Source organism: Chiloscyllium plagiosum, chromosome 39, assembly GCF_004010195.1.
Source record: "Chiloscyllium plagiosum isolate BGI_BamShark_2017 chromosome 39, ASM401019v2, whole genome shotgun sequence".
In the NCBI taxonomy this organism is placed as follows: Eukaryota; Metazoa; Chordata; class Chondrichthyes; order Orectolobiformes; family Hemiscylliidae; genus Chiloscyllium; species Chiloscyllium plagiosum.
The window spans coordinates 14,078,734-14,098,085 of record NC_057748.1 but is presented as its reverse complement, the minus strand read 5'-3'; the positions used below and the strand labels follow the sequence as shown (position 1 = coordinate 14,098,085).

General features: G+C 44.2%; 1 protein-coding gene across 2 annotated transcripts in view; it reads right to left on the bottom strand.

Annotated features, from left to right (window-relative positions):
• Positions 1-18,998, bottom strand: part of LOC122542253 (cytokine receptor common subunit beta-like) — a 61,242-nt gene extending 42,244 nt beyond the window's left edge. Inside the window, exons 1-2 of one of the 2 annotated variants that reach the window (XM_043679795.1) lie at positions 18,648-18,998; positions 341-490 (exon numbers count right to left, since the gene is read on the bottom strand). In XM_043679795.1, coding sequence (XP_043535730.1) covers positions 341-419 — 79 coding nt within the window. In that variant the 5' untranslated portion in view covers positions 420-490; positions 18,648-18,998. Of the gene's footprint in view, positions 1-340; positions 491-8,423; positions 8,580-18,647 lie in introns of those variants that run through there. The other variant, XM_043679796.1, reaches the window with a different exon arrangement.
• Between the last annotated feature and the right edge of the window lie 354 nt (positions 18,999-19,352).

Here is a 19,352-nt window from a genome sequence, read left to right as displayed (position 1 = left end):
GACGAATTCTAAGGAAAGTTCTTTACCAAGAGTATGGTGCAAAGAGATGGCAGGGAGAAAAGGCTAGGTCCATCTAAAGGCAATCTAGGTACATGCTTGAGGAAGGAAAGGATATGTTGATTGAATAGGACAAAGAAAGGATTACATGGAACATAAGCATGATCATGGCCAGTTAGGGCCGAATGGTCTCTTTCTGCACCAAAACTTCTGTGTAAGATGGCGCTGGTGGAGCACAGTGGAACAATAAGTGACATACAGATTACGTAATGTGCCTCAATGTAAACTCAAATCCATGTTCAGGAAACTCAGGAATATTTCTAAAAAAGGAGAAATGGCTTACCTTCTGTGGCACACTGAGCAGTGGTGAGGATCAAAGTGAAAATCAGCCGCAAAAAACTCATTCTTTCTTTTCCAAGCATGTTGAAACTTCTTTTCCACAGATCTTTTTTTTCTGAAAGGGTTCCAGTGTTTGCTTTCACCTCCTCATTATCTGAATAAAAAAAGAGAATTATTAAGAATATACAACATCAGAGATCAGTGGGACCTGAGTCACTCTGTGTTGACTGTGACCAGGGCATTTAATAATCCTTTCTTGCCTCTTTTCAGCCCTTGACATCTCCCTCCCCCAATACTTCTCCCTCGCTCAATGGAACGTGCTTCAATTTGCTCCTCCCTTACCTGTCCCATCATGGCTACAGCCTCTCTTCCCATCCCAGTACGGCTACCTCCAGAGACAATAATAGTGTGTCCTCAGCCCCTGTTTCTCATTCATACAATGTCAGTGCTTCATGACATCATCTGTAGAACAGGGGCCAGCCTCCACATGTTCTTAGATTCAGAGGGTTTGTGTGTTCGTTCTGGGGTTGGGGAAGCTCTGTATTTGGTTTGAAGGTCTTTGTATCTCTATTCTGTGAGTGTGTGTGTATCTGTGTGTGTGTGTGTGTGTGTGAGTGGGTGTGTGTGTGTGTTGTGTCTGTGTGTTGGAGAGAGAGACAGGAGCAGGCAGGCAGCAGCAGCCATGGATTTCAACGTCAAGAAGTTGGCTTCAGACGCTGGGTATGTGTTTGTGTGTGTAGTGTGTGTGCGTGAGACAGAGAAAGAGAGAGAAAAACAAAAAGGGAATGAGGTTGCAGGCATGTCAGAGTATATTTGGAATAGGTTGGCAGAAGCCTAAAAGAAAATGTGATTATTCACACAAACAGACTGAACATTCACAAAGGATCAAACTGAAAATGTTTGTTCCAGACACAAAAATTGCTGGAAAAGTTCAGCAGGTCTGTGGAAGGTCACTGGACCTAAAACATAAACTCTCATTTCACGCCACAGACCTGCTGAGCTTTTCCAGCACTTTCTGTTTTTGTCTCTGATTTGCAGCTTCACAGTTCTTTCAATTTTTACATTTGTTCTAGACCCTTTCTGGGGATTGTAATGTTGTCCACATGTCAATGTTTCTGCATGTGCGTGTGCACGTGCGCATGCCTGTATATGTGACTGTTTGTGTGTCTATGTATATGTGCATACGTGAGTATATGATATAAATGTCCATGTGTTGTACTTGCATGTCCATGTCTGTGCACTTACCATTGCCCCTGCTTGTATATGTTTTTGTGTGTATATCTGTGTGTAAGCATGTGTGGACATATGTATCTTTGTAAGAATGTCAATCTTGTCATTTATCTGTCTTTCTGTACAAGAAGATGTTGGTTAGCTTAGTTGGTTGGTTTGCAATGCAGTGTATTGCTAACAGTGTGGGTTCAATTCCTGCACAGGCTAAGGTTACTATAAAGGATGCTCCATCACAAGATGTGGTGAGCCTCAGGTTAAAGCCACCACCAGTTATCTCTCCATAATGAGAGAGAAGTCCTCTAGGGCCATGGTGTGAGATCCATGTCTATGCAAAAATGAAGTAAACACTCATATACATACTGTGTATATTTAGGTGTAATCATTTTTTGTTCTTAGCTTGAGAATATGGATAGATATCCATAGACACGTGAATGTAATAATATCGAGAAATGAAGCATATCTCCTCGAAAGTGCTAAACAAAACCATGATAAATTGCAAACAGTTGCCCTGTTTATCTGAATATTACAGAAAGGGATTGAAATAGCTTTGTTGAAGTTAACAATAGCAATTAATCTCTCACAGAGCAGTTTGAGGCAAGTGATCAGAGATAAGTTTGCAGTGCAAGGTCTGGCCCCTTGAAAATGGGCAGAAGTCAAGCCTTGATAAAACATAGAACAATTGTTGCGGTATGTCTGACGAATGCTTTGTCATCTTGCGGAAGTCTCTGGTTGTGGGTGCAATGCATGGATTGTTCATAGATTGTTCTTTGAATCCATAGAGTGTGGAAACAGGCCCTTCAGCCCAACAAGTCCACATCGACCCTCCAAAGAGTAACCCACCCAGACCCATTCCCCTACCCTATAACTCTCCATTTACCCTGACTAATGGATCTAACCCACACATCCCTGAACACTCTGGACAATTTCCCATGGCCAATTCACCTGACTTGCATATCTTTGAACTGTGGGAGGAAACTGGAGCACCCGGAGGAAACCCACGCAGACACGGGGAGAATGTGCAAACTCCACACAGGGAGTCGCCCGAGGCTGGCAGAGATAACAGATAACCCTGTGGCAGCTTCAACAATCCAGACGTAGGAACTGGGGTTGGCTATTTTGAACTTCAAGCCTGTTGCCCTGCTCACTTTGACCTTTGAAAGGAAGTAGTTGACTATCAGCAATGCGTTTGATCCCCTTTGGTTATTCCAGCATACCTCAGTGAAGTGTAATATGTTGTGATGTGGGAAATGCAACAGCGCAAATTGGGTGTTAAAGTTCTCAGAAACAACTATGTAAAATAATTTGTTTTGCTATGTTGATTGAACATACACTGTTAGCATCTCTTCTGCTCATCTTGAAAATAGTACCATGGGATATTTCTAGTATTTTCTATTGACCATTTCGCATTTTGATGAATTCTATGTTACGTTGTTTTACACATAAAACGGTTTCTGTTGTGTTAGACCAGGCTTTAAGTTCTTATGAGACAAAGTGGCCGGATAGGTTTAAGTTCTGAATCTGCCATGAAGTAAATATATAGCAGAAGAGGCTTGAGGGGCTGAATGGTCTCTTCCTGTTCCCATACAAGACTTTTCTCCATTTCTCCAGTGGGACTCTGGCCCTCCTAATATTTTTGAGAAGAGGTCAATGTTAAAGTGCCACACAATCCAAGGGGCCATCTTTCAGGGACAGTTAAGCAGATCAGACTACATCACCCAATGATCTTCTGCACCATTTGTTGAGGATTTACGGTTATTCACATTGTTAGATTGAAATAACTGCACAGCGGCCGGTATCCCATCACCACATCACCCTTTATTCACAGGTGCATGGTATATGACACTGATCCGGCTCCCTCAGAGCCAGCTCTCAGAGTGAACAGAACCTCCAACGACAGATATCTGGCTGACAGATATTTATATCTGTCAGCCAGAACTCCCTGAGTGGACCAGACTAACAGCCCCAATCAGGGAACTCATATTCTATGAGGCCCACACGGCTGACATTGCACCAATCGCTGCACGATCCTACCATTTCTTTTGTCATAATGTTGTAGTATATTGCGAGATATGAACATACTGTTCCGTTGCCCTCTCAGTGGGAGATGTGAAGTTAAAGATTAATTCGATAATCTTGCCTACTGTGAGTTAGTTTGACTCAAGGCACAACACGTCTGTGAGGGAAATTTGACATAGATCTGGAGTTGATACTTTTGGGTATTTATGGAACCTTCCTCCCCCAGAATTAATAACGTTACATTTCTGTTCTCAGATTGATGAAGGGGCATGCCGTATTTGTCTCTGGAGAGTTTGCATCGACCTACCCCTCTGACCAATGGCTTACGTATCCTTGCGGCTCAGAAGACTGCACCGTTGCCTCTGAGTCAGAGGATTGTGGATTCAAATCAAACTCAAAGGTTTTGAGAGAAGGTCAATTTTGACGGCCCACCAGGTGAAGCGTCACACGGTCGCATGTGACTACAGTCTGTGGGGGTCCATATTGGGAGAAAGCCAGGCAGTTACCCCCAGTGACTTGGCCAACATCCGTTTCTTAATAACATTGGCAGAAGTAGATTATCTGACCAACATCCAGTTGTTGTTTCTGGGTAGCCACAGCTGGAATACTATGAATTATTTTATGGGTCCCTTGTTTCAGGAAAGATATACTGGTGTTGGAGGCTGAGCAGGGAAGGTTGATACCAGGTATGGAAGAATTATCTTACAAAAAGAGATTGAATGGATTGGACCTGTAATCATTGGAGTTTCGAAGAATTAGGAGACCACCTTGTTGACATATTTAAGATTCTCAGACAACTTAACAGCTGTTTTCCTCTTGTGGGAGAGTCCAGGATCACAGGGCATAATCTCAGAACAATAGGGTCACTCATTTGGGACAACAATGAGGAGGAATTCCTTCTCTCAGGGGAGACTGAATCTGAGTAATTCTTCATCACAGAGAGCTGGCAAGGCCGGATCATTAAGTAAACCCAAGGCTCAGGCAGATTCTTAATCAGGGAAGGAATCAAGGGCTCCTGGGAAAATGCAGTAAAGTGAAGTTGAGGAGGATCACATCAGCCATGATCTCATTGAATGGTGAAGGAGATTTGATGGGCTGAATGGCCTACTTCCGTGTATGATATTATGGAACGTTGGTCTTGTTTCCTCACATAACGGCAGCCATTGAGGTTTAAAACATTCTTAATTTGTTATGAATCACTTCGGAATGTTCTAAAGTCGAGAAAGGCTTGATATAAATGCGAGTCTTTAAGTTGTTTTCACTATTCTTAGCTTGTAATTAAAATAATCTTAATCATTCTATAATGTTAAAGCTATAACAAAGGCATAAAATGGACCTACATTTCAATTCTCCCTTTGCTGCTAATAACAGGCTGGACAAAAACATGCCTCCCCATATTTAGTTATGGATCACATTTGGGACAGGTTGGGAAGGCTGGAAGGGGTAGTTGGGATAGTAGTAAGAGCAGATAGTGATAGGACTGAGCCATGTTGCTGTTTGTTGGAACTAAGTACAAAGTTCAACTATTCATAACTTGGATAAACAAATGAGTGTAAGTCAGGTTTCCCTGTGCTTTATTGACATTTCTAAATTCAAGCTTCAATGGTTATGCAAATAAGGGGTTACATACATGTATTGATGAATCACCAATAGTCACACAGGGACTTCCTAGACTTCTAATGGCAATCTCCTTCAAAATTCACCTCAAAATGTACAGGCACCCCTGACACCATGAGCCTGTGCAAAGATATGGATAACGAAGACGGGAAAATCCAAACCACTTAATGTTGTGAGATTTTTGTCATTTATTCCATAAAATTAGACAACCGTTTTTTTCTTATATAATGTGATTTCCGAGAGACCACCATTTGTTACCTTTTCACTCATTGAACTGGAAAACCTGAGGCGATATACAAACCAACACTGGATCTGATGGAAAGTCTGTTGACGTTTGGTGAGGTAAAGGTAAAGTCATTACACTCTGACCAGATTGTAGGGCTACTTTCTCATTAGAGAGAGATGACTGGTGGTGGCTTAATGTGAGGGTCACCATGCCACAGGTGAGGCCAGAGGTCGAAAAGGAGGCTCTTTCATGGTAGCAGGGACGGCGTAGGAATTGAACCCCAGCTGTTGGCATCACTCTGTATTGCAAACAGGGTGGTAACACACTCCAGCCCCCGTGGTGCCCATTACCACTGGACTGTTAATCCAGGTAATATTCTGGTGGACCTGGGGTTCGGATCCCACCAGAGGAGAGAGAGTGGGAATTTGAATATAATTTTTTTTGAAGTGTGAGGGAAAAAATTTAAAATGGACCGAAAGGGCAACTTTTTCACACAGAGGGTGGTGCGTGGATGGAATGAGCTGCCAGAGGAAGTGGTGGAGGCTGCTACAATTACAGCCTCTAAAAGACATCTGGATGGGTATATGAATAGGAAAGGGTTTAGAGGGATATGGGCCAAATGCTGGCAAATGGGACTAGATTAATTTAGGATATTTGGCCAGTATGGATGAGATGGACTGTAGGGTCTGTTTCCGTGCTGTACATCTCTATGACTGTATGTCTTTTGGAAAGTTATTGAGAGTGTTGGTGGAGCCAGTGCACTCCCTCTGGCAAGGACAGTGGGGAATGAACTTAGCTATGGAAAAGAAGCAGGCACGTGGGAATTACCAGTTCCTGTCCTTGGCACGCTGCCTGGACAGGATTACAGCTCTTCCTAAGAAACCATGAATTAACTTGTTCTGACGTGTGACTGCACACCTCCCTGGAGAAAGTGAAATCTGAACCCTGGCCTCCTAGCCCAGAGGGAAAGGTATTGCGACTCTATCACAAGAATGAAGCTTTTTTTTAAAATGCTGCCATTTCTCAATCTATGCTATAGGGAGAGGCTGAGGGATGACCTTATAGAGGTTTACAAAATTATGAGGGGCACAGATAGGATAAATAGACAAAGTCTTTTCCCTGGGGTCGGGGAGTCCAGAACGAGAGGGCATAGGTTTAGGGTGAGAGGGAAAAGATATAAAAGAGACCTAAGGGGCAACTTTTTACGCAGACGGTGGTACGTGTATGGAATGAGCTGCCAGAAGATGTGGTGGAGGCTGGTACAATTGCAACATTTAAGAGGCATTTGGATGGGTATATGAATAGGAAGGGTTTGGAGGGATATGGGCCGTGTGCTGGCAGGTGGGACTAGATTGGGTTGGGATATTTGGTCGGCATGGACGGGTTGGACTGAAGGGTCTGTTTCCATTCTGTACATCTCTATGACTCTATACTCCAAACACACGCTCAATGTCTTTCCAGAAATCCTTTGATTTTGGGTTCTTGCTTATTCCAGCACTTCCAGCAGGAGACATTTTCTAATCAAACTGCTCAGGCACGTCATTATTAGGCCTCTGCTCCAGGACAGCTTCTGAACAACACGGTATTTCATAATTCATTTTTTTAAACAAAAAGCAACATGCTCAGGCATACTTCAGGCAAACTCTGAACTCCTGGTTCAGACACTACCACCTCACCATCTTTACTTTTCAATACCCTGAAGTGCTCCAACATTCGTTTTCCCCGTCACCAAATCACCCCCACAGCAATTTTCATTGACAAACCAGTGTTTCCAGGAAATTAACCGCGTTTCTCACTCAATCCATTTACGTTAAAGGCAATGCACAGCATCAAAGATGAGGGAGAGGGAGGGAGATAGGGAGGGGACTAAATCAAAACGGAGTTGAGAGGAGACATGAAGCAACACTTCATCCTGTTTGGTGTCAAAACTCCAAAACCCAATCATCCATTCTCAATCAACTCTGGATCTATTCTGTCATAGCCTTAACCTGGGGGAGGTGGTGGTGTTGTGTTAAGGTCACTGGGCCTACAGTCCAAGCTAATGCCTTGAGGATCACTTAATTTAAGGGCAGCTACTTAATTTAAAGTCAAAACAATTAAGATATTAGCTACTATGAGCTCTTGTGGCACAGTGGTAGTGACCTACTGCTCATCTACGGACCTGGGTTCAAGTCCCACCTACTCCAGAAGAGTGACAGAATATCTTTGAACCTATTGCTAAGGGCAACATCCCCTTTTGGTTTGTGATAATGTCTTTATCTCTGAACCAGGAGTCCTGAATTCAAGTAATACCTACTCCAGAAGTGTGCCCCAACAGGTTAGTTAGGAATTATTTTCTCGTTTCGCCTTGAAGGGTCCTACAGTTCCAAAGTTGATGTTAATCACCCCACATTAAGGGTCAAATAGATAATAGACATCAAACAATGAAGAATACTGAAAATTTCACAAGCTATGTGGCCCATAAAGTTTGTGCAGCCTCCACCCACCTTCTTATATCTCACTCCTTTTCATTTGACCCCCATCTTTTCCTTTCTTCCTCCTGAGATGTCTTCCAGATTGCAACTTACATGCAGATATTGCTTGGATGGGGATTTAGATTAAAGGTAAGGTCATTATAGTGATGTCAGGCCAGGCAGCTGCTCTTTCAGTATGCAGGGAGATGTCTGGTGGCATTTTACCTGAGGGTCACCATACCTCAGTTACCAAGGGAAGGGTTTAAGAAGGAGAGCCCTTCATGGTAACTCTTGGAAGAATTGAATGGACTGAAAGTCATTCCATCAAGGGGTTTTGCATCCACCTTGCCTTCATAAAGAGGGTTCAAAGGGGACTCTCCAGTGGGACAATGGGGCACAGCATTGACCAGGATAATGGGAATTACAGTATGTTAACACCAAGAATCCGAAACCCCTCCCCCCCCCCCCCCATCCCGAACACATTTAAAATTGTTGCATCATCTCCAGCTTCATATACACAAACACAGGAAAGTCGCTATCCTTACCATTCCTGTCACTCTGAACGGGGCAGGAGAAGTTTCAATTTCCAAAGTGGATTCTGAGGCACTGTTTCACCAACTTCTCTCAAAGGTCTATTGCAAATAACCCATTGACACATGTTTGCTAGAGAGAGATATCTTTATCTGGAGGGAGGAGTTGAAAGCGACATCATGCATTTTTACTCACAGCGCACTGTTGGTTTTGACTTCCATGGAAGTAGACTGCAGGGAGTGGGAGGGGTTAATGAGTCAAGCAAAATTATGATATCATCCCACTGGAAGCTGGCATTAATCCAACATGAATGCTGTTCCAGTTCTGACACTCTCGGTTTAACATTTACGACTCTTGAATCTTTGTGCCACAATCCTTATTGACCCATTATCTCAAATCTCGACGTTTACTGTTGTCTCATGACATAGTTAAGAGTAACCGGTTCTTTTTAAAAAAAGTGTTTCTAAGCCATTATCTCCTATCTGGAGGAGTCTGTACTGAGTGTTATATTACTGAAACAACAAAACCAAATTTTTGTCTCACCCAAACTTCCCCTTATTCTTTTCATGTAGGTAAACACAGTGACTGCAGATGCTGGAAACCAGACTCTAGATTAGGGTGGTGCTGGAAAAGCACAGCAGTTCAGCCAGCACCCGAGGAGCAGTAAAGTTGATGTTTCGGGCAAAAGCCCTTCATCAGGAATACCTTTTTTATAAATACAGCGGTGCTCAACACAGCATTTTAGCGTGCTGCAGAGTTGGAGTTGATCAGCAGAAATGGCAGTGGTGGGATTTGAACCCATGCCTCTTATTCTTTTCATGTGCCAGCCCCAACACAAAGGAGCTCTCTGTACACTTCATCTATTACATTTTTTACTGTATTTATTTGTTAAATACAAGTGACAATAAATTATCCATTTCAATTCAGTTCAATCCCAATGACTAGAAGTTGCTCTGGGGCCAGCCATATAAACACAGTGGCTGTAATATGCATAATTCTTGGAAGGCTGTGTCACATCCAGACTGTTGTTAGGCAATTAGCACACTTGCCTTTATTGCTCAGATTTTTGGAATATCGGAGTTGGGACATCATGTTGAGGTTGCACAGGTCACTGGTGAGGCCTCTTCTGGAGCACTGTGCCCAGTTCTAATTGCCCTGTCATTAGGAAGGATATTATTAAGCTTAAGAGGGTTCAGAAGAGATTTACCAGGATATTGCCAGAAATGGAAGGGTTGAGTTACATGGAAAGGCTGGATGAGCTGGGACTTTTTTTCACTGGAGTGTAGGAGGTTGAGGGGTGACCTTATAGAGGTTTATAAAAATCATGAGGGGGAAAGATAGGGTAGGTGTCTTTTCTCTATTGTGGGGGATTTCAAGACGAGAGGGTATTTTTAAGGTGAGAGGAGAGAGACTTATAAAAGACACAAAGGGCGAAGGTTTTTATACAGAGGGTGGTTTGCATGTGGAATGAACTGCCTGAGGAAGTGTTGGATGTAGGCACGGTTACAATGTTTAAAAGACATTTGGATAAGTACATGGATAAGAGATGTTTGGAGGGATATGGGTCAAGTACATGCAGGTTAAGCTTGGAATTATGTTTGGCATGGACAGGTTGGACCAAAAGATCTGTTCCTGTGCTGTATGATTCCATGACTCAATAAAAGCAAGTCAAAGGCTAGGAATCCCACAGCGAGTAACTGGCCTCCTGACTCCCAGTTGCCTGTTTACTATCTACAAAAGAGGTGCTCCTTACTTACTTAGTTGGGTGCAACTCCAGCAACACTCAAGAAGCTCAACACCATCCAGGACAAACACATTTTTTGATATACACCCATCCAGCACTTCTAACACGTGTTCCCTCTATCACTGCAGTGGGAACAGGGTGTACAAACTACAATACGTAGTATTGTAGCTACTTATCAAGACTTTTTTGACAGCACCTTCCAAAATTGGAAATGTTGCCATCTTGAAGGGCGGCCGATACATGGGAACCTCCCAACATCCTGACGTGGAAATATAATGCACTTCCTTCCCTACCATAGTTCTAATTCCAGGACCTCCTTCACCAATAGCATGGTAGCTGTATCTGGACAAGAGTGCAATGATTCACCCCCACCTTCTCAGGAGCAATGACTGGTGGCTTTGACAGTGATGTTCGTGGTGGTAACATGTAACTCTTCAACAATCACTGTCCAGCCACCAGGAGAAGACAATATGCCCTGAATTTCTGGACATTATAAAAATGGTGTTGGAGGCGTGAATCCCAAAGCTCTGCACAGTGAGGTCAGCCAGGCAGACCTCATAGAATATCAGTTCCCTGACTGAGGCTGTTAATCTGGTCCAATCAGGGAGCCCTGGCTGACAGGTATAAACAGGAGTGTCAGAGGTTCTGTTCACTCTGAGAGCTGGCTCTGAGGGAGCTGGATCAGTGTCAATAAAGGGTGACTTGGTGATGGGATACTGTGAAGCTATTTCAGGGATGGTCTTCACTTTGTCGGAAGAGAATCCTGCCACGTCCACAAGGCTGCTTCTTGGCAATTGTGTCCGATATCGAGGTGTGTACAACAAGAGATGTTCATGTATCCTCAAAACAGGAGCAGGCCAGTCAGTCCACTGAGCCTACCTCGCCATTCAGTATGAGCATGGTTAATTGAACGCTTCAATGCTTTGACTCACTCCATCCCCAAAATCCTTTATACCAACAGATAACCAGCAATTTATCAAGGTCTACCTTAAACAGACTCATGGACTGAACCTCCACAGCACTCTATGGTAGAGAACACACACTCTCTAAGTAAAAGAATTTCTCCTTTTCTTGGTTCTAAGTGGCATCCCTTTTGTTTTTTTAATTGTGCCCTTGGTTTTCAACACAGGAACAGGCCCTTCAGCACACCAAGCCTGCACCGATTCCTAATCCTTAGTTAAACCTGCTACTTATTGCCTGTAGGTGATCTTTGTCCCTCTATTCACCTCCCCTTCATGTATCGATCAAGATACACCTTAAACGTTGTGTACATGCCTGCTTCCAACACCTCCATTGGCAGTGTGTTCCAGGCACCCACCACCCTCTGTGTGAAAGATTTTCCCCGCACTTCTCCCCTAAACCTTCCCCATCTCACCTTGAACCTGTACCCTCTTGTAGTTGACCTTCCCATCCCGGGAAAAGGCCTCTGACTATCCACCCTATCTCTGTCTCTCATCATTTTGTAAACCTCTATCAGGTCGCCCCTCAGCCTCCGTCTTTCCAGTGAAAACAAATCCGAGTTTATCCAACCTCTCCTCATAACTAAAATCCTCCGGACCAAGCAACATCCTGGTAAACCTTCTCTGCACCCTCTCCAAAGCATCCACGTCCTTCTGCTAGTGTGACGGCCAGAGTTGCAGGTAATATTCCAAACGTGGCCGAAGTAACGTTTTTTACAGTTGTAACATAACTTGCCAACTTTTATATTTAATGGTCAGGCTGAGGAACGCAAGCGTGCTCTGTGCCTTCTTGACCACCTTATCCACCTGTGACCACCTTATCCATTTGTGACCACTTTATCCACCTGTGACCACCTTATCCACCAGTGACCACCTTATCCACCAGTGGGATCCACCAGCCTTACCTACATCTATCCTGTCTAGACATATTTTGTAGGTTTCAATGAGATTTCCTCTCGACCTTTGAAGCTTCAGAGAATTTGGATCCCATTTGTCCAATCTCCCTGTCCAAGGACAGTGTGGCCATCCAAGGAACAAGTCTGATGAACTTTTGATACACTCTCTGCACAGCAATAATTTATTTCCTGCGAGAGACCAAAACTGCAAGTATGGTCTAACTGAAGCAGGGTCTCCTGTACTCAAATCTCTTTTTTATTCATCCACAGGATCAGGGTGTCATTGGCTTGGCCAGTATTTATTGCACATTCCTAATTACCACGAGTCAATCACATTGCTGTATCATATGTAGGCCAGACCAGGTAAGATGGCAGTTTCCTTCCCCCAAGGGCATTAGTGAACCAGATGGGGTTTTCCCAACAATTAGACTCCTAATTCCAGATTGTTTTGTATTGGGTGGCACGGTGGCTCAGTGGTTAGCACTGCTGCCTCACAGCACCAATGCCCCAGGTTTGATTCCAGCCTCAGGCAACTGTCTGTGTGGAGTTTATACATTCGCCCTGTGTCTGCGTGGGTTTCCTCCCACAATCCAAAGATGTGCAGGTTAAGTGAATTGGCTATGCTAAATTGCCCATAGTATTTGGTGCATTAGTTAGGGTCTGGGTGGGTTACTCTTCAGAGGGTCGGTGTGGACTTGTTGGGCTGAAGGGTCTGTTCCCATACTGTAGGGAATCTAATCAAATTGCACCATTTACAGTGTTGTAAAGATTAGCATTCATTAGCCTTCTTTATAGTTAAATATTAAATGCTTCTATCAATAAATGACACCTGGACAGTAGAAGCAATGTTGCTCCCAAGATTTGCACGTTGTTTATCCTTCGATTGTCTTGAGCCTCAGTTGACACAATGTCTCTGAGTCTCCGCATCAGGTTCTACTCCAGGGCTCAAGCTCTACCATCGAGGTTCTATGATCCAGTGCATCACTCACTATTGGTGGGGCTGTTTTGTGGTTGAGATATTAAACTGTGGCCTGCCTGCTCATCTGGCTGTTAAAGATCCCTGGGTACTATTTTGAAGAAAGGCAAGATAGCGCTGACAGTGACATGGTGGCTCAGTGGTTGGCACTGCTGCTTTCCATTGCCAGGGACCCAGGTTCGATTCCAGCCTCAGACAAGTTGGCACTTTCTCCCTGAATCTGTGTGGGTTTCCTGCGGATGCTCTGGTTTCCTCCCACAATCCAAAGATGTGTGGGTTAGGCAGACTGGCTGTGCTAAATTGCCCTGTTGTGTGTAGGTGGGTTAGCCAAGGCCAATGCTGGATTATGGGTGGGGAATGGTGGGTTGTTCTTTGGAGAGTCAGTGCAGACTTGATGGGCTGAGTGGCCTCTGTCTGCACTGTGGGGATTCGATGACTTGGCCAATGTTTACTTCCACCTGCCCCACCACACTGTTACTTGTGGCAAATTGATGATGAGGTGCCGGTGTTGGACTGGGATGGACAAAGTTAAAAATCACACACCTGGTTGTAGTTCAACCGGTTTATTTGGAAGGACTAGCTTTTGGAGCAAAATAAACCTGTTGGACTATAACCTAGGGTTATGTGATTTTTAACTGTGTCAAAATTGGCATTTTCTACCACGATAATAGTGAGCTTCATCGGCTGTCATGCACTTTTAGAGACATTCAGTGGTCATGAAAGGGTTCTGTGCAAACGCAAGTTGTTGTTGCACCCAGACAAACCCATTGTGATTTTGCAGGCTTGGGTAACATGAGGGATGGTGAGTGACCAGCTTGCTTTCTGCCTCTCCCGAAGATTGGATGGTTTTCCAGACTCTGCCACCTGCAGGTTACAATCTGGGAGAAAGAATCGGCTTGACTTTCCCACTCTTGCAAAGGTGTCTCATTGCCGGCACCCTGGAATAATCAGGATGTGCAAACTCCACACAGTTGCCTGAGGCGGGAATTGAAACCGGGTCCCTGGAGCAGTGAGGCAAAAGTAGTGTCACAGGGTAGGGGAATGGGTCTGGATGGGTTACTCTTCAGAGGGTCGGTGTGGACTTGTTGGGTCGAAGGGCCTGTTTCCACACTGTAAGGATTCTATGGTTCTGTTTCTCTTCTCCATCTTGGCTGCCCAGTGCTTACAGCAGCCTACTGCTTGAACGAAAGGTCACCGACTGAGCAACCAGCCCTCCCATAGAAACGGCAAGTGATCTGACCACCAACTCAGCCAAATCAACCCGACTACATTAACCCGCCTGCTGGTGGGATCTTGCTGTGCCACGCTTGCCTACACGCTGTCAGGTGGTTGCATTTCTGTCCCTGGGCCTGAGGGACTCTGACAGCACCGGCCCTGTGAAAGTTTCACATCTTCTCGCTGTGCTTGGCATCAACTTAACGCATTAATAAAGGTGGAGATAAAAATAAGGGTTCATTTTACAGCCTCCAAGAGGAGTAGCTTAACGTCAGAAACAGGATTCATCCATTTAGCCCCTCAGTGAGATCATGGTTAATCTGTGGCCTAATTCTAGATAGCTGCCTTTGGCCCATATCCCCGATTGGAGCATTACATCAGGTTACAGAGAACATACAGCTCAGAAGAAAGGTTTCAGCCCATTTGGTCCATGCAGGTTTCAATGCTCCACTCTACCCTTCTCCCTTCTTTCTCCAAAGCACATTATCAAGTGTATCTTTTTATTCCTTCCTCCTGTTGGGGGGGGTCTCTCCTTGCCCTTAAAGGAGGTCATGCTATGCACTGCAGACAGGCAGGAGGCTGGGAGAACACAGCAAGCCAGGCAGCATCAGGAGGGACAGGCAGGAGGCTGGAGGAACACAGCAAGCCAGGCAGCATAAGGAGGGACAGGCTGGAGGCTGAAAGAACACAGCAAGCCAGGCAGCATCAGGAGGGACAGGCAGGAGGCTGGAAGAACACAGCAAGCCAGGCAGCATAAGGAGGGACAGGCTGGAGGCTGGAAGAACACAGCAAGCCAGGCAGCATAAGGAGGGACAGGCAGGATTGTCTCTAACCATGCTGTGCATTGCAGCTCTCTGTGAGCTCTGTTGACTGGTTAGCAGAATGATCACTGACAGCGTGGGTTCAATTCCTGCATCAGCTGAGTTTGCTGCAAAAGACTTGTCTCCTCAGCCTCTGCCCTCACCTGAGGCATGGTGACTGTCAGTTTAAACCACCACCAGTTATCTCTCACTAATGAGAGAGCACCGCCATAGCTTTACTTCCTGTGGAACCAAACACCACATTCCTCGCCTACTCTTTGAGTGAAAGGCCTTTCTTCAGAACACCCTGAGGCATTTATAAGATACCATTATGTACAGTTTGCAGCTTAGTATTCATTTTGTTTAATAGTCTCTAGCTTACATTAAAACAAAGTCTCAAAAACATTTGCACTAATTCTGCGTGCACTGTTACTGCTTTTATTTGCTAAATTGGGATGCTAACTTTTAGTCAAAGTACTTGTTCATAACTCCAAAGCACAGAGATGGTTCATACAGTCATCCAGCACGGAAACAGACCCTTCGGTCCAACTAGTCCATGTTGATCATAATCCCAAACTAAACTAGCTCCACCTGCCTGCGTATCCCTCCAAACCTTTCCTATCCGTGTACTTATCCAAATGTCTCTTAAATGTTGTAATTGTACCCACATCCACTACATCCCCTGGAAGGTCGTCCATACATGCACCACTCTCTGTCTAAAAAAGTTGCCCTTTATGTCTTTTTTCAAACCTTTTTCTTCTCCCCTTAAAAATATGTCCCTAGTCTTGAAAACCCCACCCTAGGGAAATTACACCTACCATTCACCTTATCTATATCCCTCATGATTTTATAAACTTCTATAAGATCACCCCTCAACGTCCTACACTCCAGTGAATAAAGTCCCGGTCTATCCAGTCTCTCCTAATAACCTAAACCCTCGATTCTGGCAGAATCCTGGTTGGTCCTTTCTGAACCCTCTCCAGTTTAATAATATCCTTCCTATAATGGGACGACCAGAACTGGACACGGTGCTCCAGAAGGGGCCTCACCAATGTACTGTACAACTTCAACATGACGTCCTAACACCTCTACTCAAAGGTCTGAGAAATGAAGGCAAGCGTGCTGAACACCTCCCTAACCACTCTGTCTATATGTGCCACAAACCTCAAAGAATTATGTACCTGAACCCCTAGGTCTCTCTGTTCTACAATAATACCCAGGGACCTACTTTTAATTGTATAAGCCCTGCCAGTGTTTGCTTTTCCAAAATGCAATATCTCGTATTTATCGAAATTAAGCTCCATCTGCCACTACTCAGCCCATTGACCTGATTGAGCAAGATTTTAGATATCCTTCTTCATTGTCCACCATATCAACAATTTTGGTGTCATCCATAAACTTACTAACCGTGCCTTCTATATTCTCATCCAAATAATTTGTATAAATGATAAACAAAAGTGGACCCAACACAATCCCTGTGGAAAACCGCTGGTAACCAGCCTCCATCACCTCTCTCTGTCTCCTGCTGTTAAGCCAATTTTTTATCCAATTGGTAAGCTCACCCCGAATGCCATTTGATCTAACTTTACTAATTAGTCTACCATGCTGAACCTTGTCAAAGGCTTTACTAAAGTCCAAGTAAACAACATCCACCACTCTGTCTTTATCAATCGTCTTGCCTTACTTCCTCTTTTATAGCTTCTAAGGCCTCTGTAATGTGACCTGCTTTCAAAACAACAATATTGATTTCCCTGCATTCTCTAGCCTCTATGTCTTTCTCCACGGTAAAAACTGACATGAAGTATTCGTGTAATACCCCTCCCATCTCCTGAGATTCAACACAAAGACAACCTCTTTGATCTTTATGGGGCCCTACACTCTCTCTAGTTACCCACTTACTCTTAATGTATTTGTAGAATCTCTTTGGATTATCCTTAACCTTATCTGCAAAGACTATCTCATATCCTCTCTTTGCTTTCCTGATCTCCCTCTTAAGAATGCCCTTACACTCTTTATTTTGTTCAAGAGATTCATTGGAACCCAGTTGTTTGTATCTAATCTATGAATTTTGTTTTATTCTTGACTAGGTTCTCAATATCTTTATTCATCCATTGTTCCCTAATCCTACCAGCCTTACCTTTCACTCTAACAAGAATATTATGTCTCTGAACTCTCAATACCACACTTTTGTAGTTTCCCACTTATCAAACATCCCTTTACCTATGAACAGTCTACGCCAACCAACTTTTCAAAGTACTTGTCTCATACCATTAAAATTTGCCTTACGTTGATGAAAAGCATTTATGGAAATCTTATTCTTTTAAAACAAATAGAATTATGGTCACTAGACTCAAGGTGTCCCCCTACTTTCACTTCAGTCACTTCCCCTGCCTCATTACCCAACAGAAGGTCTCATTCTGCTCCTTCCCGAGCAAGAACATTGAAATATTGATAAAGAAAATTTTCTTGAACGCATTTAACAAAGTCTTCACCATCCAAACCATTAACAGTATGGCAGTCCCAGTCAATGTTTGGAAAATTAAAATCACCTAATATTTCAAACTTAATATTCTACAACAGTATTTAAAAATAGAGAAAAAAAATTTTAAAAATTGGGGCGGCACGGTGACTCAGTAGTTAGCACTGCTGCCTCACAGCACCAGGGTCCCAGGTTCGATTCCAGCCTCGAGTAACTGTCCGTGTGGAGTTTGCATGTTCTCCCCGTGTCTGTGTGGGTTTCCTCCAGGTGCTCTAGTTTCCTCCCACAGTCCAAAGATGTGCAGGTCAGGGTGAATTGGTCATTCTAAATTGCCCCATAGTGTCAGGTGCATTAGTCAGAGGGGAATGGGTCTGTGTAAGTTACTCTTCAGAGGGTCGGTGTGGACTGGTTGGGCTGAAGGGCCTGTTTCCACACTGTAGGGAATCTAATCTAATATCCTTGCATATATCTGAGGTCTCTCTACAGATTTGTTCCTCAACTTCCCTCTGACTATGGGGGGGGAGGTGATGAGAATACGATTCCCACAAGGTGATCACTCCTTCCTTATCTCTAATTTCAACCCATATATTTTCACTGGATGATTTTTTGTTGAGAACTATCTTCTCTAATTACAGCAGTAATTATTTTCCTTAATCAAGTTCACCACTCCCCCCCCCCCCCCCCCCCCGACCCCCCCATCTCTTCTGTCACCCTTTCCATCCCTTTTGGAAATGGAAACATTGAGCTGTCAGACCTTTCCATTCTCCAGCCAAGTTTCTGTCATAGCTTTGATGTCCCAATAGACCTGGTGAGAGCATCCCAAATTTAGCTTTACTCCCTGTGGAACCAAACTCCACATTCTCGCCTGCTCTTTGAGCTAAAGACATTTCTCCTGTGTCACCCACCAGCGGCCACCTGACATTTACAGTTTCTTGGTCAGTGTCCGTTTTATTGATTATTCTGCAGCTCACATTAAAACACATCTCAAAAGAAAAGCATCTGCGTCTCTCAGCTAAATTCAAACGCTAACTTTTAGGCAGTGTACACAACAGCACAGAGACAGGGTTCAAATAATCGAAATATGGGAAGTGATGCCATGCAGGAGAGCAGATCAACGCGGTCTGTTTCTTAAAAATCCCTGAGGTTGAAAGCTGAATTGAATTGCTTACCTTCCTGGGCACAGTCTGTAGCTCTGACTGATGGTGATCAGCTAGTGGGGAGCTTCCTCTTTGTAACAGCCTCTGCGTGTTCTTGGCTGGCTGGAAGCCTGTTGGGCGGGGGAACAGAGAGAGAGAGAGAGAAAAAAAAAAGGCTTTACCACCGTCTAAGATTCAACAGCTCCAGCGATTTTCGAGAGAACGTTCCTGAAATTCTTGGCTTCGTCCCGGCGATTTGTAGCATTGCTCAGACGCGGGATAGTTAAAAATTTTTAAAAAAAAAGCAGCCGCGTAATTTACTGTACGCAGTTGGCTGCAAGTCTTCTGTTTTTCAGAAGTTGGGAAATTCCATGGATTGGGGTTTTGGCACCGAGGCAAGTGAATCAGTTAGACGTGAGCAAATATCATCCCTGAAAATGCACAAGGGGGTGGGGGGGGGGGGGGACCAGGATGAGTCATACACTCAGGACCAGAGAGAGAGAGAGAAGGGGACAGGGACAGAGTTAGGGGAGCACAGACAGACCAGGCTGAAAGGGCATGACTTTCCAGGGAAAGAAACTCAGAGGGATGGGAATGGGGTGACACTAAGGAACTGAGAGACACACACACACACATAGGGACGCGAATCACCCCTTTAATTCAAATGAATCGCCAAAGGAGGGCGAAGTAGTGATTTGCCTGCACTTCACCTCAGTACAGTAATAGGCAGCTTTGCCT